Source organism: Microcaecilia unicolor, chromosome 11 (assembly GCF_901765095.1).
Source record: "Microcaecilia unicolor chromosome 11, aMicUni1.1, whole genome shotgun sequence".
In the NCBI taxonomy this organism is placed as follows: domain Eukaryota; kingdom Metazoa; phylum Chordata; class Amphibia; order Gymnophiona; family Siphonopidae; genus Microcaecilia; species Microcaecilia unicolor.
Window position 1 is genome coordinate 178,072,001 of NC_044041.1, and position 20,721 is coordinate 178,092,721.

The 20,721-nt window shown below is 48.3% G+C and overlaps 1 protein-coding gene across 1 annotated transcript in view; it reads left to right on the top strand.

The window, feature by feature from the left end:
• Window positions 1–19,629, top strand: part of LOC115480539 (synaptosomal-associated protein 25-like) — a 34,907-nt gene extending 15,278 nt beyond the window's left edge. The window contains exons 4-9 of the mRNA XM_030219294.1: window positions 3,107–3,148; window positions 10,899–10,947; window positions 12,455–12,572; window positions 18,608–18,742; window positions 19,156–19,300; window positions 19,561–19,629. Of these exons, the coding sequence (XP_030075154.1) occupies window positions 3,107–3,148; window positions 10,899–10,947; window positions 12,455–12,572; window positions 18,608–18,742; window positions 19,156–19,300; window positions 19,561–19,629 (558 nt within the window). The remainder of the gene's footprint in view (window positions 1–3,106; window positions 3,149–10,898; window positions 10,948–12,454; window positions 12,573–18,607; window positions 18,743–19,155; window positions 19,301–19,560) is intronic.
• Window positions 19,630–20,721: the final 1,092 nt, after the last annotated feature.

Sequence of the window (20,721 nt, forward strand, 5' to 3'; positions counted from 1 at the left end):
AAACTTACATGTGTTACTTTGGGGCTCATTTTCGAAAGAGAAAAACGTCCAAAAACAGCCATAAAGCACCATTTGGACGGATTTCTTCTCAATATGTCCAAATCGGTATTTTCGAAACCTACTTTGCAGACGTTTGTTTATGCAATTTGTCTGCAGCAGGGCCGCCGAGAGGGGGGGGGGGGGCAAAATTCCCCAGGCCTGGGCCTCCAACGGGGGTCAGGCTGCCGGCGTTGCAGTCCCCGGTCTCACCTGCCTGCCTCCACGGCTCTGGGCCCCCTGCATTCAAAGCGGCAGTCGCAGATTGCGTCTCTTCTGGCCTTCCCTCCCTGTGTCCCGCCCTTGTCTGACGTAACTTCCGGTTTCCACGAGGGCGGGACACAGGGAGGGAAGGCCAGAAGAGACGCAATCTGCGACTGCCGCTTTGAATGCAGGGGGCCTGGAGCCGTGGAGGCAGGCAGGTGAGACCGGGGACTGCAGTGGCGGGGGGAGCGACGGGGGGCGGCAGTGGCGGGGGGGGCGGTGGGGGGGCAGAGGCAGGGCAGCGTGGGGGCCCTGGTCTGCAGTGCATCCAAATCACAAGGGGGTGTATTGGAGGCAGTTTGAAGGTAGTATTAGGATGTGCCTAACACTTGGACATTTTACAGCCATAGTGGATCAAAACTAAAATACCTAGGGTGGAAACGTCAATGTTTTGGCCTACACCTGTTTTTCTAATGAGTAAGACATAAAAAGGTGCCCTAAATGACCAGATGAGCACTGGAGGGATTCAGGGATTGCCCCCTTACTCCCCCAGTGGTTACTGACCCCCTCCCACCCCCCAAACTGTAAATAAAAATAGTTCTCACTTGCCTCTAACAGCCTCAGATGTTATAGCCAGGTCCATTAGAGCAGCATACAGGTCCCAGGTGTAGTGGTGGGTGCATTGTACTGTAGACAAGTGGACCCAGGCCCATACCTCCCCCTACCTGTTACACTTGTGGTGGAAACTGTGAGCCCTCCAAAACACCAGAAACCCACATATAGGTGCCTCCTTCACCCATAAGGGCTATTGTAGTGGTATACAGTTGGGGGTAGTGGGTTTTGGGTAGGTTTTGGAGGGCTCAGCAACAAGATAAAGGAGCAACTGTGAGATGTGTCCACAGCAGTGCCCCCTTGGGTGCCCCATTGCTCTTCTGGGATGTCTGGGGGGCTAGTCTGTTAAAAATGCTGACCCCTACTACATCCCAATGGCTTGATTTTCTGCATTTTTAATTTGTGCGTTTTTATTAAAGTGGCCTAAAAACATAAAAGCACAAAGCACAAAACTTTGTTCGAAACAGTAATTTTGAAAAAAAAGATAGACGTATTTCTTTTTTCAAAAATGGTTATAGTTCCTATTTGGATTTGGTACATTTAACGCAAAACATCCACAGTCCGACTTAGAGACACTGTCGAAAAGTCTATGTGCTTTGAAAATGAGCACCTATATATATTCGGAGGTGTGGCTAGGTGGGTCACCAGGGGAGTGGCTGCTCCCCCAAATGGACTTCCGAAAACGCCAGCGCCTCGTTTTTCACATGATCTGTCACATTTACGTGGGGCCCAGAAGGAATGGATCCTCAGAAGCTTAGCTGAAATTGGGTGGCGGAGCAGGTGGGGGGAAGAGGGGTTGGTGGTTGGGAGGCTAGGATAGGGGAGGGCAGACTTATACAGTCTGTACCAGAGCTGGTGATGGGAGGCGGGACTGGTGGTTGGGAGGCGGGAAATACTGCTGGGCAGACTTATATGGTCTGTGCCCTGAAAAAGACAGGTACAAATTCAAGGTAAGGTATACACATATGAGTTTATCTTGGGCAGACTGGATGGACCATGCAGGTCTTTTTCTGCCGTCATCTACTATGTTACTATGTATTTAAAATATGCGCCGGCATTGTGGGCAGTCTGCTCTCCCCACACCCTTAACCTGGCTACGCTACTCTATAGACTGCTTTTATTTATTTAATTCTGATATACCTGAAAGTAGTATACATTGAGGTACAGTGGGGGAGTTTTTTCTGTCTAAGGACAGAGTGCTTATAATCTAGGTTTGTACCTGAGGTAATGCAGGGTTAAGTGACTTACCTAAGATCACAAGGACCCTGGTCCCATAAAATGAAAGCAACCAAATTGAAGTCTTTGGCAACTTCAGTAGTTGGAACCTAAGGACAGGGCCAGGCAGATTTCTACTGTCAATGTCCCAGAAATGCCAAAGAGAGACAGTGATCAAAGTATTTTATATCACATTCTTTGTTGGTTTAATCATGACTTGATAATGAGTGTGACTGTTGGGCAGACTGGACAGACCATTCAGGTCTTTATTTATTTATTTTTCTTACATTTGTACCCCGCACTTTCCCACTCGTAGCAGGTTCAATGCAGCTTACATATTATAAACAGGTACTTATTTGTACCTGGGGCAATGGAGGGTTAAGTGACTTGCCCAGAGTCACAAGGAGCTGCCTGTGCCTGCAGTGGGAATCGAACCCAGTTCCCCAGGACCAAAGTCCACCACCCTAACCACTAGGCCACTCCTCCACTGTTGCTACTATTTGAGATTCTACATGGAATGTTGCTATTCCACTAGCAACATTCCATGTAGAAGTCGGCCCTTGCAGATCACCAATGTGGCCGCGCAGGCTTCTGCTTCTGTGAGTCTGACGTCCTGCACGTACGTGCAGGACGTCAGACTCACAGAAACAGAAGCCTGCGCAGCCTTCTACATGGAATGTTGCTAGTGGAATAGCAACATTCCATGTAGAATCTCCAATAGTAGCAACATTCCATGTAGAATATCTGATAGTATCTATTTTATTTTTGTTACATTTGTACCCCGCTCTTTCCCACTCATGGCAGGCTCAGTGTGGCTTACATGGGGCAATGGAGGGTTAAGTGACTTGCCCAGAGTCACGAGGAGCTGCCTGTGCCTACAGTGGGAATAGAACCCAGTTCCCCAGGACCAAAGTCCACCACTCTAACCACTAGGCCACTCTTATCTGCTGTCATATACTATGTTAGTATGTATACTGACATCTTGCTTTCTTTGTCCTTGCCCCTCTCTTTCCTTTCTCCTGCCTGTGTCCTTGCACAGTCTCTGGAATGCACAAGGCGAATGGTGCAGATGGTGGAAGAGGTAAGAGCTGAAATTTCCTTCGATTGTAGCCAAGGGGTCGCACCATTTTGCTGTGTGATATTTGCTGTGAGGGACATCCCATGGGCACAGCCCCAGCAACTAGTTTGTCTGCACTGGTATAGTTTACAGACCACCAACACAGGTAGAAGAACTGGACAGAGATGAAGTCAGAGGAGAGATGTTGGTGGGAGATTTTAACCTGGCAGGTGCGGATTGTAATAGTCTTTCTGCAGAATTTGGTAGAGGTAGGGAGATCTTGGACCCCTTCATGGGACTCTCCTCAGACAAGTGGTAATGGAACCCATGAGGGAGGGGCAATATTGGACCAGGTATTTATGAACGAAGTTAGGCATCCACTTGAGCTCTGCTGACGATTGGACAACAGGATTTAGTTCAGCAGTCATGGCTATACTAAGATCAAAAGTACTGGATTTCAAAAGTACCAACGCTGTGGCGTAGCCAGAAGGCAAATTCTGGGTGGGCTAATGGGTGACCACAACACATTTCCTCCCCACTTCTCCCTCCCAGGGGCATAGCCAGACTTCGGCAGGAGGGGGGTCCAGAGCCCGAGGTGAGGGGGCACATTTTAGCCCCCACCGGCCGCCGCCACCAAATTTGACGACCCTTTCAACCCCCCCCCCCCACCGCCATCCCTTCCCCGTCGTGGGCTACCTTTGCTGGCGGGAGACTCCAATCCCCGCCAGCCGAGGAGGTCCTCTTCTTCCCGCGAAGGCTTCGTTCTGTTTTTGACGTCCTGCACTCATAGAAACAGAACGAAGTCCCAGGCGGCGGGGGGGGGGGGTCGAGAGGGTCGTCGGCATGGGGGTCCAGGGCCAAATCTACGGGGGCTTCATTCTGTTTCTGTGAGTCTGTCCTTCGCGGGAAGAAGAGGACCTCCTCGGCTGTCGGGGATTAGGGTCCCCCGCCAGCAAAGGTAGCCCACAGCGACGGCGGGGGAGGGTTGACGGTGGGAGGGGGGGGTCAAGAGGGCCATCGGCAGGGGGGTCCAGGGCCAAACCTACGGGGGCCCAGGCCCCCCTGGCCCCACATAGCTATGCCGTCCCTCCAACTCACAATAAGGGGGTAATATTCAGCCTGCAGTGGTAAGTGGCTTGAAAGCTGCACCCAGCAGGCTGAACTAATCTCAGATAATGAATGCTGGCGCCAATGCAGCTCCTGGCACTGACTATCCAGGTACGCGCACTGACTCAGAAGTTAACCAGGCACCAGCCGAAATTCAGACTGGTGCCTGGTTAACTTGGCACATAAAGGGGCCCTTTTACTAAACCGTGTAAGCGCCTACGTGCACTCAATGCACGCCAGTTTGGAGTTACCACACGGCTACCTCATGGCCCTTGCGGTAATTTGATTTTTGACGCACATCCGCTACGAGGGTCCAAAGAATAAAATTTATTTTCTGACACGCATCAGCTACGTGCGTGAAATGGCATTCTATGCATGTAGGTCATTTCCGCCCCGTTAACCGTGAGACCTTCTCGCTAAGTCAATGGCTGGCGGTAAGGTCTCAGACCCAAAATGGACGTGCGCCAATTTTGATTTTGCCACATGTCCATTTTCGGCAAAAATTTTAAAAAGGCATTTTTTTACAGGTGCGCTGAAAAATGGATCTGCGTGCACCCAAAATCCACGCCTATACTACCGCAGGCTATTTTTCAGTACACCGTAGTAAAAGGACCCCAAAGTTAGGACAGCCTTTTTGCTGTCCTAATTTTATGTGCTTACTTAACTAGTTACTGGACTGAAAAGTGCTACTAACTACCTAAGCTCCGCCCCCTAACCTAGCTAGTTAGGGAATAGCTGGCTAGCAGAGCTATCCAACAGCACTACCCGGTTAGGTGCCACTGAACACGGAGGGTAAGATTCTCTAGCCTTGGTCTCCAAGGGGGGGCCTGGCGTCTGCAATAGAAAAGCCACTTTCTTCAGGCTTCTGGTGACAGCAGTGGTGTAGCTACGTGGGGCCAGGGGGGCCTGGGGCCCCGTAGATTTGGCCCTGGACCTCCCTGCCGACAACCCTCTCGACCCCCTCCCTCCCGCCGCCAACCCTCCCCTGCCGTCGCCATGGGCTACCTTTGCTGGCGGGGGACCCCATTCCCCGCCAGCCGAGGAGATCCTCTTCTTCCCGCGAAGACTTCGTTCTGTTTCTGACGCCCTGCACATTGTACGTGCAGGACGTCAGACTCACAGAAACAGAATGACGCCTTGCAGATCAGCCAGGCTTTGTTCTGTTCTGTGAGTCTGACGTCCTGCACGTACAATGTGCAGGGCGTCAGAAACAGAACGTATTGTACTGTTTTAGGATCTTGCCAGGTATTTGTGACCTGGATTGGCCACTGTTGGAAACAGGATACTGGACTTGATGGACCTTCGGTCTGTCCCAGTATGGCAACACTTATGTACTCATCAGCTGATATCAGTAATAGTAAATGCAGTAGTTAGGGGCCTGGGGTTGGAGATATACTCGTGTACTGATAATAGCACAGGCAAAAAGGCTAAACAGTTCTAATGCACGCTAAAACAAATACATACCAATGACTCAAAAAATTCCTCAAAAGTCTGAAAGTTCCAAAATCAAACCAGGAACATTTTGCCTGTGCTCCTTGATTGGTCTTGAAGTTTACTGAAATAAAGAGAGATTTTTTGGACACCATCTGTGAGGAGTTTCTCCTTTTTGTTCCTCTACTGTTGTTTACCTGATAATTTGCAGGATAATGTGGGTTTCTTTAATTTCTTTATGTGCATTATTGAGGTTTGGAGTTTTTCCTACTACTACTTATCATTTCTATAGCGCTACTAGACGTACGCAGTGCTGCACACTTGAACATGAAGAGACAGTCCCTGCTCGACAGAGCTTACAATCTAATTAGGACAGACAAACAGGACAAACAAGAGATAAGGGAATATTAAAGTGAGGATGATAAAATAAGGGTTCTGAACAAGTGAGTAAGGGTTAGGAGTTGAAAGCAGGATCAAAAAGGTGGGCTTGTAGCCTAGATTTGAAGACTTGGCCAGAGATGGAGCTTGACATACCGGTTCAGGTAGTCTATTCCAGGCATATGGTTCAGCAAGATAAAGGAACGGAGTCTGGAGTTAGCAGTGAAGGAGAAGGGTGCAGATAAGAGAGATTTACCCAGTGAACGGAGTTCCTGGGGAGGAGTGTAGGGAGAGATGAGAGTGGAGAGGTATTGAGGAGTTGCAGAGTGAATGCACTTATAGGGCAATAAGAGGAGTTTGAACTGCATGCGGAAACGGATAGGGAGCCAGTGAAGTGACTTCAGGAGAGGGCTAATATGAGCATAGCGACACTGGCGGACTATAAGTCGTGCAGCAGAATTTTGAACAGATTGAAGAGGAGAGAGATGGCTAAGTGGGAGACCTGTGAGAAGCAAGTTGCAATAGTCTAAGTGAGCGGTGATAAGAGTGTGGGTAAGAGGTCTAGTAGCGTGCTCAGAAAGGAAAGGGCAAAGTTTGGTGATATTATAGAGAAAGAACCGACAGGTTTTAGCAGTCTGCTGAATATGTGCAGAGAAGGAGAGAGAGGAGTCGAAGATGATCCCAAGGTTACGAGCTGATGAGACAGGGAGGATGAGAGTGTTATCCACAAAATAGAGCATAGGGGAAGAGGACAGTTTGGTTTAGGGGGAAAGATAAGAAGCTCAGTCTTGGTCATGTTTAGTTTCAGATGGCGGTGAGACATCCAGACGGCAATGTCAGACAGGCAGGCTGATACTTTGGCCTGGATTCCTGCTGAGATTTCTGGTGTGGAGAGGTAGATCTGGGAGTCATCAGCGTAAAGATGATACTGAAAATCATGGGATGAGATCAGAGTATCAAGGGAAGAAGTATAGATGGAGAAAAGAAGAGGTCCCAGGACAGATCCCTGAGGTACACAGTGGGATGGAAGTGGAATCCACCAGAGTATACACTAAAAGTACGATGGGAGAGATAAGAAAACCAGGAAAGAACAGAGCCCTGAAATTGTCACCTTTGTGACCGTTTCCTTGTCTGTGCTCACCTCGCCCTCTGGTGGCCAGACCTGGTGGCTGCAATGGACTGTCTGTTTACTGTCACCTGTTCCAGACTTCAGCCCAGTTCAGTTCAGTCCAGATCTTCCGGGCTGCCAGAATTGCTTTCCTTGTTTGTACCTGAACAGCACCCGTAGTTGCCTTGTGATTGCTGCAGCTGAGCTTTAGCAGCTGATGGGCTTTATTAATCACCTAGAAACTTCTGTGTTTGCCTTTGCATCGTCTAAGGTCCCTGGTATGTGGGTGTGCTCTGTGCATTTCTGCCTAGTCCAGTTTTATTCTGAGTTCTTGCCTGGTTCTTGTTTGTCTGTGTGTAGTTAGCTTTGGTTTTGTTTAGTTCCTAGTCTTGTTTCTGGTCTGCATTTCCTTGTCTTGTGTCTGTGTTCTTTATTAGTGGCTGCTTGGCAGCTTTTAGTCCTGACTCCCTCCTGTCTGTGTTTCTGTCTTAGTGGCTGCCTGGCAGCTTGTAGTCTTGACTCTGTTGTGTGTTTCCTGCTGGTATCCAGTTCCTGCCTAGTCCGGTAAGTCCTGCCAGCCACCTGCACCCAGGGGCTCAACTCCTGGGGAAGGGTGGTCAAGTGCAGGTGAAGCCTTGCTCCAGTCCTGTGTTCCAGACCAAGTGTTCTTGTCCAGTGTGTTCCTGCTTTGCTTATCCCTGTCTGCAGTCCCTGCTTTGTGTGTGTGTTAGCCCAGTGCTGGTTGGGGTGGTTTTGCCTGCCACTGCCGCTCCTTGGCAGCGGCCCAAGGGCTCACAAACCTAGTTTCTGCCTTGAAAACCTGACAGAAATCATAGCAAGGAGTAGGCTGTGATCAACAGTGTCAAAAGCAACAGATAGATCGAGAAGGATGAGGCTAGAATAGAGACCTTTGGATCTGGCCAGGAACAGGTCATTGGAGACTTTAGCAAGCACTGTTTTAATTGAATGAAGGGGGCGAAAGCCAGATTGAAGTGGATCAAGAATAGCTTGAGATGAAAGAAAGTCAAGGCAACGACGACGGTGAACAGCACGTTCAAGTATCTTGGATAGGAAAGGGAGGAAGGAGATGGGGCGATAGTTGGAAGGATAGGTAGGGTCCAATGAAGGTTTTTTAAGGAGTAGTGTGACTACGGCATGTTTGAAGGCATCAGGAACAGTCGCAGTGGAAAGTGAAAGATTGAGGATATGACAGATAAAAGGGATGACAGTAGGAGAGAGAGTGTTAAGTAGAAGGGTGGGATAGTGTTCTTTCAGTTTCTTTAATATGGGGCAGATTAAAATACTTACAAAGCTGCTTTATAGTAGTAATCTAATCTTGGTATTTTTATCCTGTTTTACCGAGAGAGGTTCTAGGCAGATTCCATCAAAATGAAAGGGACCGATGAGGCAATCCCTCATTAAGACGATATATTTCCCCAATAATTCAAAACTGTACATTTCCATAACAATTATCCCAGTTCTATGACATCAAACACTTGTTAAATATAGGGTAAAAAGAAAGCCTTTAACTACTCTTCTAAAAGCGTTATAACAAGTTATATTGCAAATATTACATGGTGATTTATTGTAAAATGCTGGGCCCCGGCCAGTCAAAATTCTCTGCCTGGTAATTATTTTTTGACAGGTGTGTTATGTGTGTTATTTACTAATAATACAACAAAGAGTCCGTCATAAGTTCTTTTTGTTTTATTTGACATTTATACCCCACATTGTCCCGAACATACTCGAGTTCAATGTGGCTTACAATAAATAAAATGATAGGCAAGGTTTACAATACCACAAACAAAATGTCAAGTAAGAGCAGAGTAGCACAAATAAGATACAAATAATAACTAAATAATAAACCATTGATAGCTAGTTACAATACTAAAAACACCACAATGAATCAAAGAACTGGCACGCTAGTGCACTAATTTGATTGAAAATGGGAGGAAAAGCCTTATACTACTGTGGCCAACCGCGTCTTCCTCCAGCTTCCTCTGGAGACCTTCACTTTGCCCCAATTTGTCAGGGTAATTGCACGACGAGACAGCCAGCGAGGCTGGAGCGAAATGGGTCCGTCGGGACTTCACTGTTCGAGATCGATCCCGCTAGAACTGAGCGTTGGGCAACGGACATTCAGCACGACTTAAGATAAGTGCCCTCGCCAAATTCACATAACGTTTCCCTATTTGTGGTTAATTGATAATGTAATTTTGAATCGGGCGTTTGACGGGAGTTTTTTTTTTAACCTATGATTACTTTTGAACTGTGTGCTCCTCAACTTGGCGTTTTGCAGTCCGATTTTAAAGACCGCGGGCCGACCCCCCCTACCACTTTGGACCCCCCGCCACTGCCGACGCATCAGGTACCTTGTTTGCTGGCGGGGGTACCCAATCCCCGCCAGCTGAAGAGTCTTCTTCAGTGCCGGTCGACTCCGGCGCCTTCATTGTATGATCATCTGTTTCTTTTTTTTTTTTTAATTTATTTTTTAACTTCTTCAGTACACAATACACTCATAAAAAGCAGAAAAAACATAATCTAGGTCACTCTGCACACCAATACTGATACAAAATTCAACAGAACATGGAAACACTGTCATAAAAGTGAGATGTATTCCATACTGAATTTTCTTTTATAACCCTCCTTTTTCCCCACTTTCACATACTAGCAAGCCGTCATGCATACACATCCCATCGCAACATTCGTACTCCACGCACCCATCTACCCATACCCTTCCCCCTATCCCCCTCCCCTCCTACTATCATGGAAGCCTTAGCCCATGATATTTAAACATGAAGCCCATATGTAAGCGTACTGTCTATTGGCCAGTTTGGGGGATCCCCTGTAGATCTGGTTCTCATATTTGCCTACTTCCCTCATTTTTGCCTTCCAAGCTTCTGCAGGTATGGGCTCCGGTGACACCCAGAAATGCAAAACTGTTTTCCTAACCAGAAGCAAAGAGACATGATCATCTGTTTCTGACGCCTTACGTCCTGCACGGGGCTACATGCATGGCCCTGAACTACCGTCTGAAAAACTTCTACAAGCACATAAGGCTTTACTCAGCAGTCATAGCTTAAAAAAATAAATTTTGACTACTGATCATATCTGCGGAATAAAAGATAATCTAGAGTCATCGAAAATGGTAAAGGGGATGGAATGACTTCCCTATTAGGAAAGACTGAAAAAAGCTAGGGCTCTTCAGCTTGGAGAAGAGAGGCTAAGGGGAGATATATTAGAGGTCTATAAAATACTAAGCAGAGTGGAATGGGTAGATGTGAGACGTGAATCGCATACATGACATGAGAGGAAAAGCAGCCGCAGGGCAGGCAATGCAGTGGAGAACAGCGCTGGAGGAACGCTTCTGCTGGTGGGGCTTGTGGACACCCACCAGCCAAACCAGAGGCCCAGAAGCCCTTTGTCTGCTCCTCCCCAGTATCTAAGGGGGGGCCCGGCGCTGGAGTTTTCTCTCTCCTGCTCCTGTCAGGACGTGATTACCCGGGTCCCATCAGGAGCAGGAGAGAGACCAGACCCCGGTGCCCCCTTGGAGGCTGGGCCCAGGGGAATCTTGCCCCCTTTCTTGGCTGCTCTACCTGGATATGGAGTGATATGGTACAAGCTGTCACACAGTGTGGATGAGAATAACTGGGCCGAATGAATGGGCCAATTGCTCTTTTTCTGACATCATCTTCTGTGTATTAGAGGCCCAGCAACATGACTTCTCTTCTTTTTTGTTTCTGATAACAGAGCAAGGATGCAGGGATCAGGACGTTGGTGATGCTGGATGAGCAAGGAGGTGAGAGTGGGACAGAGAGGTGTCGCTGCAGAAGGGGAGGAAGGGGGAGGCAGAGCCGTGCCTAGGGTCTCTGGCGCCCCCCTGCAGACTATCAGTTGGCGTGCACGCGCCCCCTGGACCTTTAAATTTACCTCCCTCCGACGTCTGTGCAGCGTCAGTGAAAGCGCTGCCTGTCCGACGTCTCTCCACCAGCCTTCCCTTCGCTCGTTCGTTCCCTCTGTGTGCCGCCTTCTTCTGACGTCATTTCCTTGAGGGCGGGACACAGAGGGAACGAACGAGCGAAGGGAAGGCTGGTGGAGAGACGTCAGACAGGCAGCGCTTTCACTGACGCTGCGCAGATGTCAAAGGTGGAGCGAGGTAAATTTAAAGCGCCGGGGAATCGGGGATGGATCGGAGGAGTAAGGTTTTTAAAAAAAAAAATACAACGCGACGGCCTGGCACCCTTGATGGCAGGCGCCCCCTGCGGCGCTTACCGTGTTGGCACGGCCATGGGGGAGGGAGGGAGGGAGGGCAGCATGCAGATCTGAAGAGCAAACAGAGACTGGCACGTAGGTGCCACTGTAGAACGGGATGGAGCTCTAAGGAGCAAATAGACCAGACACTGGCAGACGGCCAGAAGTGTCCTCATTTCTCTGCTGACCCCTTCCCTAAAGCTCCCTTTCTCCAGTGCCTTTTGGTGGAGAGTAAAACATGCCATTCTCTACTTTCTCCCTCATATCATGGTGCATGGACCTTTGTATGATGAGTCTAGAGAAGGAAACTCTGAGAAAAGCAGTACAGAATTGTCGGTGTTTTTCGACATGAGAGGGAACCTCTTCCCAGAGAGCCAGCAGGTGGCTGATGCCATCACTTCTGTCTTATCAGTGTAAGCGGGTGGCTTCCTTGTAGGGAAGAAGTGGATGTTAGAGTGCCATCTGCTGCTGAAATACAAAAATCTTTGTTATTAGAGCTATTATTCTGTTTTTGTGGCTGGCTGGCCTGATGGGCTAAACAGGAAGTGTTATTATTTTTCTTTAGATGGCTTTGCTGATTGTTGTTCTATATTTGAATGGAGTTCCTTTCTTGCCTTTATTTATTGATTTTTGAACTGTACATTGCTCTGATTTGCTGTGTAATAAGGGCAATTTTGTTAAATATCAATAAACATAGAGAACATCTCAGCATTTGAAGTCCCCGAACCTCACCTGTCCCCATCCTATCTGCCGCAGGGACTCACCTATCCTTGGTCTTCCCACAGAGACTCACCTTCCCCATCGTACCTGCTGCAGGGACTCACCTGTCCCCAGTCTTTCTGTAGAGAATCACCTTCCCCATCCTACCACAGGGACTCACCTGTCCCTGGCTTTCCACAGAGACTCATCATCTCCATCATCCCCATCCTACCTGCCGCAGGGACTCACCTGTCCCCAGTCTTTTCACAGAGTCTAAGCTGCTCTCATCTTACTTCAGAGACTCACCTTCCTCATCCTAACCTAGAGACTCACCTGTATCCTCTTGTTTTGCCCAGAACAGCTGGACCGTATTGATCAGGGTCTGGACCAGATCAACCAGGACATGAAGGAAGCTGAAAAAAACTTGACAGATATGGGGAAATGCTGTGGCCTGTGCGTGTGCCCTTGTGATAAGTAAGTTCCCGGGGAGGGGCGCCGGCTGTCCAGGTCAGAGGGCAGAAAGTGAGACATGTCAGGCTCTATGGGGCAGTGGCATAGCTACAGGGGCCTGGGCCCCCTCGAACTGGCTCCGGGGCCCCTGGTTTGGCTGGTGGGGGTCCCCAACCCCTGCCAACTAAACCGTTTGTCTCACGCCGGTCTTACATTGCTGGTGCCCTGCCCTGTTTTTTAGTGCCGTGCATGCTCATTTTAATGAAACTGAGCATGCTCGTGCGTGCTCTCAGTTTCATTAAAATGAGCGTGCACAGCACTGAAAGCAGGACAGGGCGCCAGCAATGTAATACCAGCGTGAGACAAATGGTTTAGCTGGCAGGGGTTGGGGACCCCTGTCAGCCAAGGTACCCTCCAACGGCGGGGGGGGGGGGGGGGGGTAGTGGCGGGGAAGCAGAAGTGGCAGCAGGGAGGCAGAAATGGCGGGGGGGGGGGCAGAGGCGGCAGCAGGGAGGCGGGCCAAAATGTGCCCCCCCACCTTGGACTTTAGCCCCTCCTCATGTCGAGGCCTGGCTACGCCCCTGCTATGGGGGTGGATTCTGTATAGGTCACCCAAATGTTAGGCATTCAGTTTTTCAATCCCTGCTCAAAGTAATTGATAACACTCAATAATTAGCATTAACAAGCACTTAATTGGCAGTCATTAGGGGTTTCGCGTAGATCTGCTATACACCCTATTCTATAAGTTGCACCCCTAATGGGAGGAGTGGCCTAGTGGTTAGAGCACCAGTTCTTGGTTCAAATCCCACTGCTGCTCTTTGTGACCTTGGACAAGTCACTTAACCTTCCATTGCCTCAGGTACAAACTTAGATTATGAACCCTCCAGGGACAGGAAAATACTCCGTGTACCTGAATGTAACTCACCTTGAGCTACCACTGCAAAAGGTGTGAGCAAAATCCAAATACTACTACTACTACTATTTAGCATTTCTATAGCGCTACAAGGCATACGCAGCACTGCACAAACATAGAAGAAAGACAGTCCCTGCTCAAAGAGCTTACAATCTAATAGACAAAAAATAAATAAAGTAAGCAAATCAAATCAATTAATGTGAACAGGAAGGAAGAGAGGAGGGTAGGTGGAGGCGAGTGGTTACAAGTGGTTACGAGTCAAAAGCAATGTTAAAGAGGTGGGCTTTCAGTCTAGATTTAAAGGTGGCCAAGGATGGGGCAAGACGTAGGGGCTCAGGAAGTTTATTCCAGGCGTAGGGTGCAGCGAGACAGAAGGCGTGAAATCTGGAGTTGGCAGTAGTGGAGAAGGGAACAGATAAGAAGGATTTATCCATGGAGCGGAGTGCACGGGAAGGGGTGTAGGGAAGGACGAGTGTGGAGAGATACTGGGGAGCAGCAGAGTGAGTACATTTATAGGTTAGTAGAAGAAGTTTGAACAGGATGCGAAAACGGATAGGGAGCCAGTGAAGGGTCTTGAGGAGAGGGGTAGTATGAGTAAAGCGACCCTGGTGGAAGACGAGACAGGCAGCAGAGTTTTGAACCGACTGGAGAGGGGAGAGGTGACTAAGTGGGAGGCCAGCAAAAAGCAGATTGCAGTAGTCTAAACGAGAGGTGACAAGGGTGTGGATGAAGGTTTTGGTAGAGTGCTCGGAAAGAAAGGGGCGGATTTTACGGATGTTGTAAAGAAAGAAACGACAGGTCTTGGCAATCTGCTGGATATGAGCAGAGAAGGAGAGAGAAGAGTCAAAGATGACCCCAAGGTTTCGAGCTGAGGAGACAGGGAGAATGAGAGAGCCATCAACAGAAATAGAAAACGGGGGGAGCGGGGAGGTGGGTTTGGGGGGGGAAATGAGAAGCTCGGTTTTGGTCATATTTAATTTCAGGTGGCGTTGAGACATCCAGACAGCAATGTCAGACAAGCACGCTGAAACTTTGGTTTGGATGCAAGGTGAGATATCAGGGGTAGAAAGGTAGATTTGGGAGTCATCAGCATAGAGATGGTAGGAAAAGCCATGGGATGAGATTAATGAACCAAGGGAAGAAGTGTAGATAGAAAAGAGGAGGGGACCAAGAACAGAACCCTGAGGTACGCCGACAGGCAGAGGGATAGAAGTAGAAGAGGATCCACCAGAGTGAACACTAAAGGTGCGGAGGGAGAGGTAGGAAGAGAACCAGGAAAGGACAGAGCCCTGGAATCCAAGTGAGGACAGGGTATCGAGAAGTATGCTGTGATCGACAGTGTCAAAAGCAGCGGAAAGATCAAGAAGAATGAGGATGGAATATTGACCTCTGGATTTAGCCAGTAATAGGTCATTGGAGACTTTAGTAAGCGCAGTTTCGGTTGAGTGGAGAGGGCGAAAACCAGATTGTAGTGGGTCAAGAATAGCATGTGAGGAGAGAAAATCAAGGAAGCGGCGGTGAACAGCACGCTCAAGTAATTTGGAGAGAAAAGGAAGGAGGGAGATGGGTCGGTAATTAGAGGGATAAGTAGGGTCGAGTGAAGGCTTCTTAAGGAGAGGTGTGACCACTGCATGTTTAAAGGCAGCAGGGACAGTCGCAGTGGAAAGTGAGAGGTTGAGAATGTGACAGATAAAATAAATAAATAATTTTCATAGCATGCAACCCCAAAGGGGACGTGACTGTGGGAGGGGCATGGGCAGGTCAGGGGCATTCCCAGAATTTAGGCCCAATATTATAGAATACCCACATTTATGCGCCTATCATGTTTGTGCTTAAAATTAGGCGTGAAATGCGCAATGCGCACTAAAGCTAGTATTCTATAAAGGCTGTTCCACATGGAATAACCTTTATAGAATTTGCAGTTCGCCAATGGCAATGTTGAGAAAAATAATTTATTCACCAAATTATTTAAAATAGGCCCGACACGGCCGCGTTTCGTCCTCCTAAAGGGCTGCATCAGGGGCTAGCATATAACAACTGTAAAAAACCATATACATATATGTATAAATAAATCATACCAGAACAACATACTAAAGATAAAGCAGATCATAAAGCATAAATCATTTATAAATAAATCACACACATGTATACATACCCCAGTGGTGCAGTAAAACCAATCCCACCATTTAGGCACAATGTTATAGAATACCTGCATTTATGCACCTAACTATTTATTTATTTAGATTTTGCTCACACCTTTTTCAGTAGTAGCTCAAGGTGAGTTACATTCAGGTACTCTGGATATTTCTCCGTCCCAGGAGGGCTCACAATCTAGGTTTGTACCTGAGGCAATGGAGGGTTAAGTGACTTGCCCTCCAGTGGGATTTGAACTGGCCAATCTGGATTGCAGGACTGGTGCTCTAACCACTAGGCCACTCCTCCACTATCATGTTTGTACCTAAAAGTAGGCATGAAATGTGCACTAAAGCTAGTAAAGGCTGTTCCACAGAATTTGTGCTTAGCAGAGGAATGAGTGGAGAAGTAGCCTGATGGTTAATGCAGCAACCTTGAGAACTAAGGGAACTGGGTTCAATTCCCACTGCAGCTCCTCATCACTCTGAGCAAGTCACTTAACCCTCTATTGCCCAGGTACAAAATAAGTACCTGTATATAATATAAAAACCAATTTGACTGTAACCATAGGAAGGCAGTATATCCCCATCCCCTTTCTCTATCATCCCAGCACTCCTCAAGGTGTAAGTCTTCTGCCGTTTCTGTCACAGACATGTCAGGATACAGCAGATCTAAAACATTGTGCCCCAGGAGGACAGCACCTGATTAATTCAGTTCCAGCTGGGACCTTGACAGTGGGAAGACTTTTTTTTTTTTGTTACATTTGTACCCCGTGCTTTCCCACTCATGGCAGGCTCAATGCGGCTTACATGGGGCAATGGAGGCTTAAGTGACTTGCCCAGAGTCACAAGGAGCTGCCTGTGCCTGAAGTGGGAATCAAACTCAGTTCCTCAGGACCAAGGTCCACCACCCTAACCACTAGGCCACTCCTCCACTGTTGCTACTATTTCAGATTCTACATGGAATGTTGCTATTCCACTAGCAACATTCCATGTAGAAGTCGGCCCTTGCAGATCACCAATGTGGCCGTGCAGGCTTCTGCTTCTGTGAATCTGACGTCCTGCACGTATGTGCAGGACGTCAGACTCACAGAAGCAAAAGCCTGCGCAGCCTTCTACATGGAATGTTGCTAGAAATAAAACAAAAGAAAGGTGACACTTTTTTTTTTTAATTGGACTAACTTCATACATTTTTTGACAAGCTTTTGAAGGCAGAGTCTTCTTCAGGTCAGATATGAGCAAAGATGGCAATGTGAAAATACATATTTTGATACTGTCATCTTTTGCTCATTTGTGAACTGAAGAAGGTTACGCCTTCAAACTGTCACGTCTCAGCAGTGCCAAGTAGTGAGCCCCAGGAGAAACAGGGGTGACATGATACAGATGTTCAAATATTAGAAAGGTATTAAACCGCAAACAGACCTTTTCCAGAGACGGAAAGCTGGTAAAACTAGAGGACATGAATTGAGGTTGAAGGGGTGTAGACTCAAAGGAGTAATGTCAGGAAGTATTTTTTCACAGAGAGGGTGGTGGATACATGGAATGCCCTCCTGTGGGAGGTGGTAGAGATGAAAACAGTAACAGAATTCAAACATGCGTGGGATAAACACAAAGGAATCCTGTTTAGAAGGAATGGGATCTACGGAATCTTAGTGGACATTGGGTGGCAACGCCAGTAATTAGGAAGCAAAACCAGTGAGGGCAGACTTCTTCGGTCTGTGCCCTGAAAATGGCAAGGACAAATCAAACTTGGGTATACATATAAAGTATTGCATACCATGTAAAATGAGTTATCTTGTTGGGCAGACTGGATGGATCGTACAGGTCTTTATTTGCCATCATTTACTATGCTACTATGTTACCAGAAACTGGTTAGTGGCGGCTGATGAAGCCCTCTCCAGGTTCTTCACATAAACCAACCACCCTCAGGTTCGGGCATCCAGCAGGACTTAAAGGGTCCTTTGGGGGTCCGTCAGGTGGGGCAGGCCAGCAAGGGAACAGGTGCAGGCGTAGACAGGTTCCAGACCGAGGTCAGGACAGGCAGCGAGCAAGAGGTAGGTTCCAAGTTGAGGTCAGGACAGGCAGCAAGCAAGACGTGGTCAGATTCCAAGCTGAAGTCCAATCAGGTAGCAAGCAGCAGAATTCCAAATAGGATCAAGGGCAGCATGCAGGATGTCGAGGCATCCGTGACCTGTTGCCAAGGCCCTAACTGAATAACAGGGCTTCCAGAAAAAGGGGGACGGATGTCAAATGCTGGGCAGTCGCCCCGACATCAGTCCCATCAAAAGCAGCAACCCAGGAGGGAGGAACCACCAACCGGCGCGAGCTGCGAGGAGGGGATTTTGCCCGGGCCAGGCCGCAGCATAAGGTAGAGAGGCGTGACCCAAACACTTGTCAAAAGATGTGTTGCTAGTCCAATAAAAAAGGTATCACCTGATTTTCCTTTCCTTTCTTTTGTTTTATTTTATTTTATTTTTTATTAAAAAAAAAAAAAAGAAAATCTAGCTCTATAGAAACTATCTGACAACCTTGTCTGGAGGACTTTTGAAGGTCAAAAGGGTGCGGGTGGCTCTTGGTTCCCCTTGCGGAGGTGTGCAGTTTCTCTGTATTTTTTGTTTACTAGCTACACTGTGTTATTTAAAGTACTGCCAAGTGCAGTCCCTGTATGTATGACTTTTGCTGGGAGATCCCTAAAATCTCCAATTTCCATGGGAACTGCATCACCAAGTCTGTCCACCCCTGTGCTGTGTGGCCAGGAATAGATACCGTGAACAAGCAGATAGGAAAGGAGACGTCTCCCCCGCAGCCATCCTGAAGCATGCAGCTCAGCACTAGGGAGAGATGGAGGGAGCATTACTGTTGGAGGGGTATGACATGAAATGGCAATGGTGGTGCTGACCAAAGGGAAGGGGGAGATGAACCACTAAAGAAAGTTAAGTCAATCATCTGATAAATGGAATTTCCTTCCCTTAATGTTGTGGTTTTCTTCTTGCACCTTTTCCTGCTCTCCCCAGGCTGAAGAATATCAAGTCCAGTGAAGCCTACAAAGCAGTTTGGGGCAACACGCAGGACGGGGTGGTCTCTTCCCAACCCTCCCGAGTAACTGATGAGAGGGAACAGATGGTGATGAGTGGCGGTTATATCCGCAGGTAACACCTCTCCCCACAGTCTCTGCCAGTATGACTTCTCCCTACATCTCTAGCCCTCTGCTGATAAGACCTACCCCAACCACCCTATTCCTTTTCCCCACAGCTATGTTCCTCTGCCACTAAGACTCCCCCCCTCACAGCCCTATACCTTCACAAGTAAGACCTAATCCCACTGCCCTATCCCTTCGCAGGTAATTCCTCCCCACACAGCCCTATCCCTCTGCAAGTAAGATCTGAAGGCCTATCCTTCTGCTGGTAGGAACTCCTCCCCAAAGCTTGGCTACTCTACTTGTAGGACCTTCTCCCTACAGCCTTAACCCTTTGTTGGTAAGACCTCTCCCACAGCTCAGTCCCTCTGCATGTAAGAAATGATGGTCAGTGTTAAGGGCAGATTCTGGTATTTTTGGCCTTAGGGTGACCAATGATGCTCGGGAAGATGAGATGGAAGAGAATCTGGGTCACGTGGGCAGCATCCTCGGAAATCTCAAGAGTATGGCACTGGACGTAGGGAATGAGATTGACATCCAGAATAAGCAGGTTATCAAGATCAGGGATAAGGTGAGAGAGATCATCCACGGGGCTTTGTCTGGTGTATTGTGAGAGGAAGGTGCAAAGGGTTCCCCAGGGGTTCTACATTCCTATCATAAGAGAGGAGAGAGGGATGAAAAGGGGGAGGGGAGAGGGAGGCTATCCAGTCTCTTTTGAACATGGAAAAGATGAAAGGCATCATTCAGAGGTTTTATTTAACCCATTATGAGGGTAGTTGCTCATATTATTCCATGTGAGCTCACTGCCTCTTCCCCTTTTCCTTCCCTCAGGTCATTGTAAATGAGGATCGCATCCGAGATGCCAACACGAAAGCAAAGAAAATCCTGAAAAACGCTTGAGGGATGTCTCTTGGCTGAACCTGCCCTCTCCTCCACCATTCACCCATCCAGTCTCTCTCCTCTACCTGCCCCCCTCAGCTCATCCAGTTCCTCTACTGCGTCTGCTCGCCCCACTCTCCTCTGCATACCAGTCCTCCTGTACTCATTCCCCCCTGATTACCAGGCCCTCCGGTTGTGCCTGCTCCTAGTCTCTCATCTTGTCCTCCAGTCCCTAGTCCCATTTCTTTGATATACACAGTCCACCATTAACAGGCCCTCCTGCTGTATCTACTTCCTTCAGCCTGGTTGATTTGCTGCTAAACTGCTCCCCCCCCCCCCCAGCCTTGGTTCGTTCTTCCTATTGTGCCCTCACTCCCTTCAATCTGTCTGGTTTTCTGCTGTACCTGCTTCACCACACCCTGACTGTTCCCCCCCACCTCAATACCGTTCCATTTGCTTTCCTAGCATCCCCTGAGTTCCTGTCCCTCCTGCATTTGCCACTCCCCACAGCCCAGTCAATTATGTGCTGCTCCTTCTCCCCTCAGCCTGGTCCCTCTGATTGTGCATATACCACCTGGACCTAGGGTGAAACGGAGCTGCATGGCATCAATGCTTTTTCCCAAACCCTGTCCCCTCGCTGGTTTTTGTCAGCAACCTGTAATGCCATTTCTGTTCTGCTCGATCTATTGAGCCAGAGAAAAAGTTAAATGAATAGAGGGGCCTGGAGGTGAAGTGAGGGAAAACCACTAAACTGCAGAGGTAGTGGAGAAACTTCTCAGGGAGGGAGGGAGGATGGAATGAAAAAAAGGGAAGAGAGAAGAGGGGACAGAAGCCACTGCATTGTCAGGGGAGGGAAGGAGAATCCTTGTACTGAAGAGGAGGTATTGCACTGCTGTGGAAAGACAAAGTGGAGGGGAAACATTGCACTGAGGGTGATTAGGAAGCTATTACACTGCCAGGGACTGGGGAATCTTTGCACTATGGGTGGGGGGGGGGAGGGGAGGAGAAGAAATTTAAGAAGCGGAAGCCAGTGGCACTGATACAGTGTGAGTAAAACCAGGACTGTCTTAGTGTGTTCTTCGTGACCTGGAGCCATGTAGTAACCATAACTGC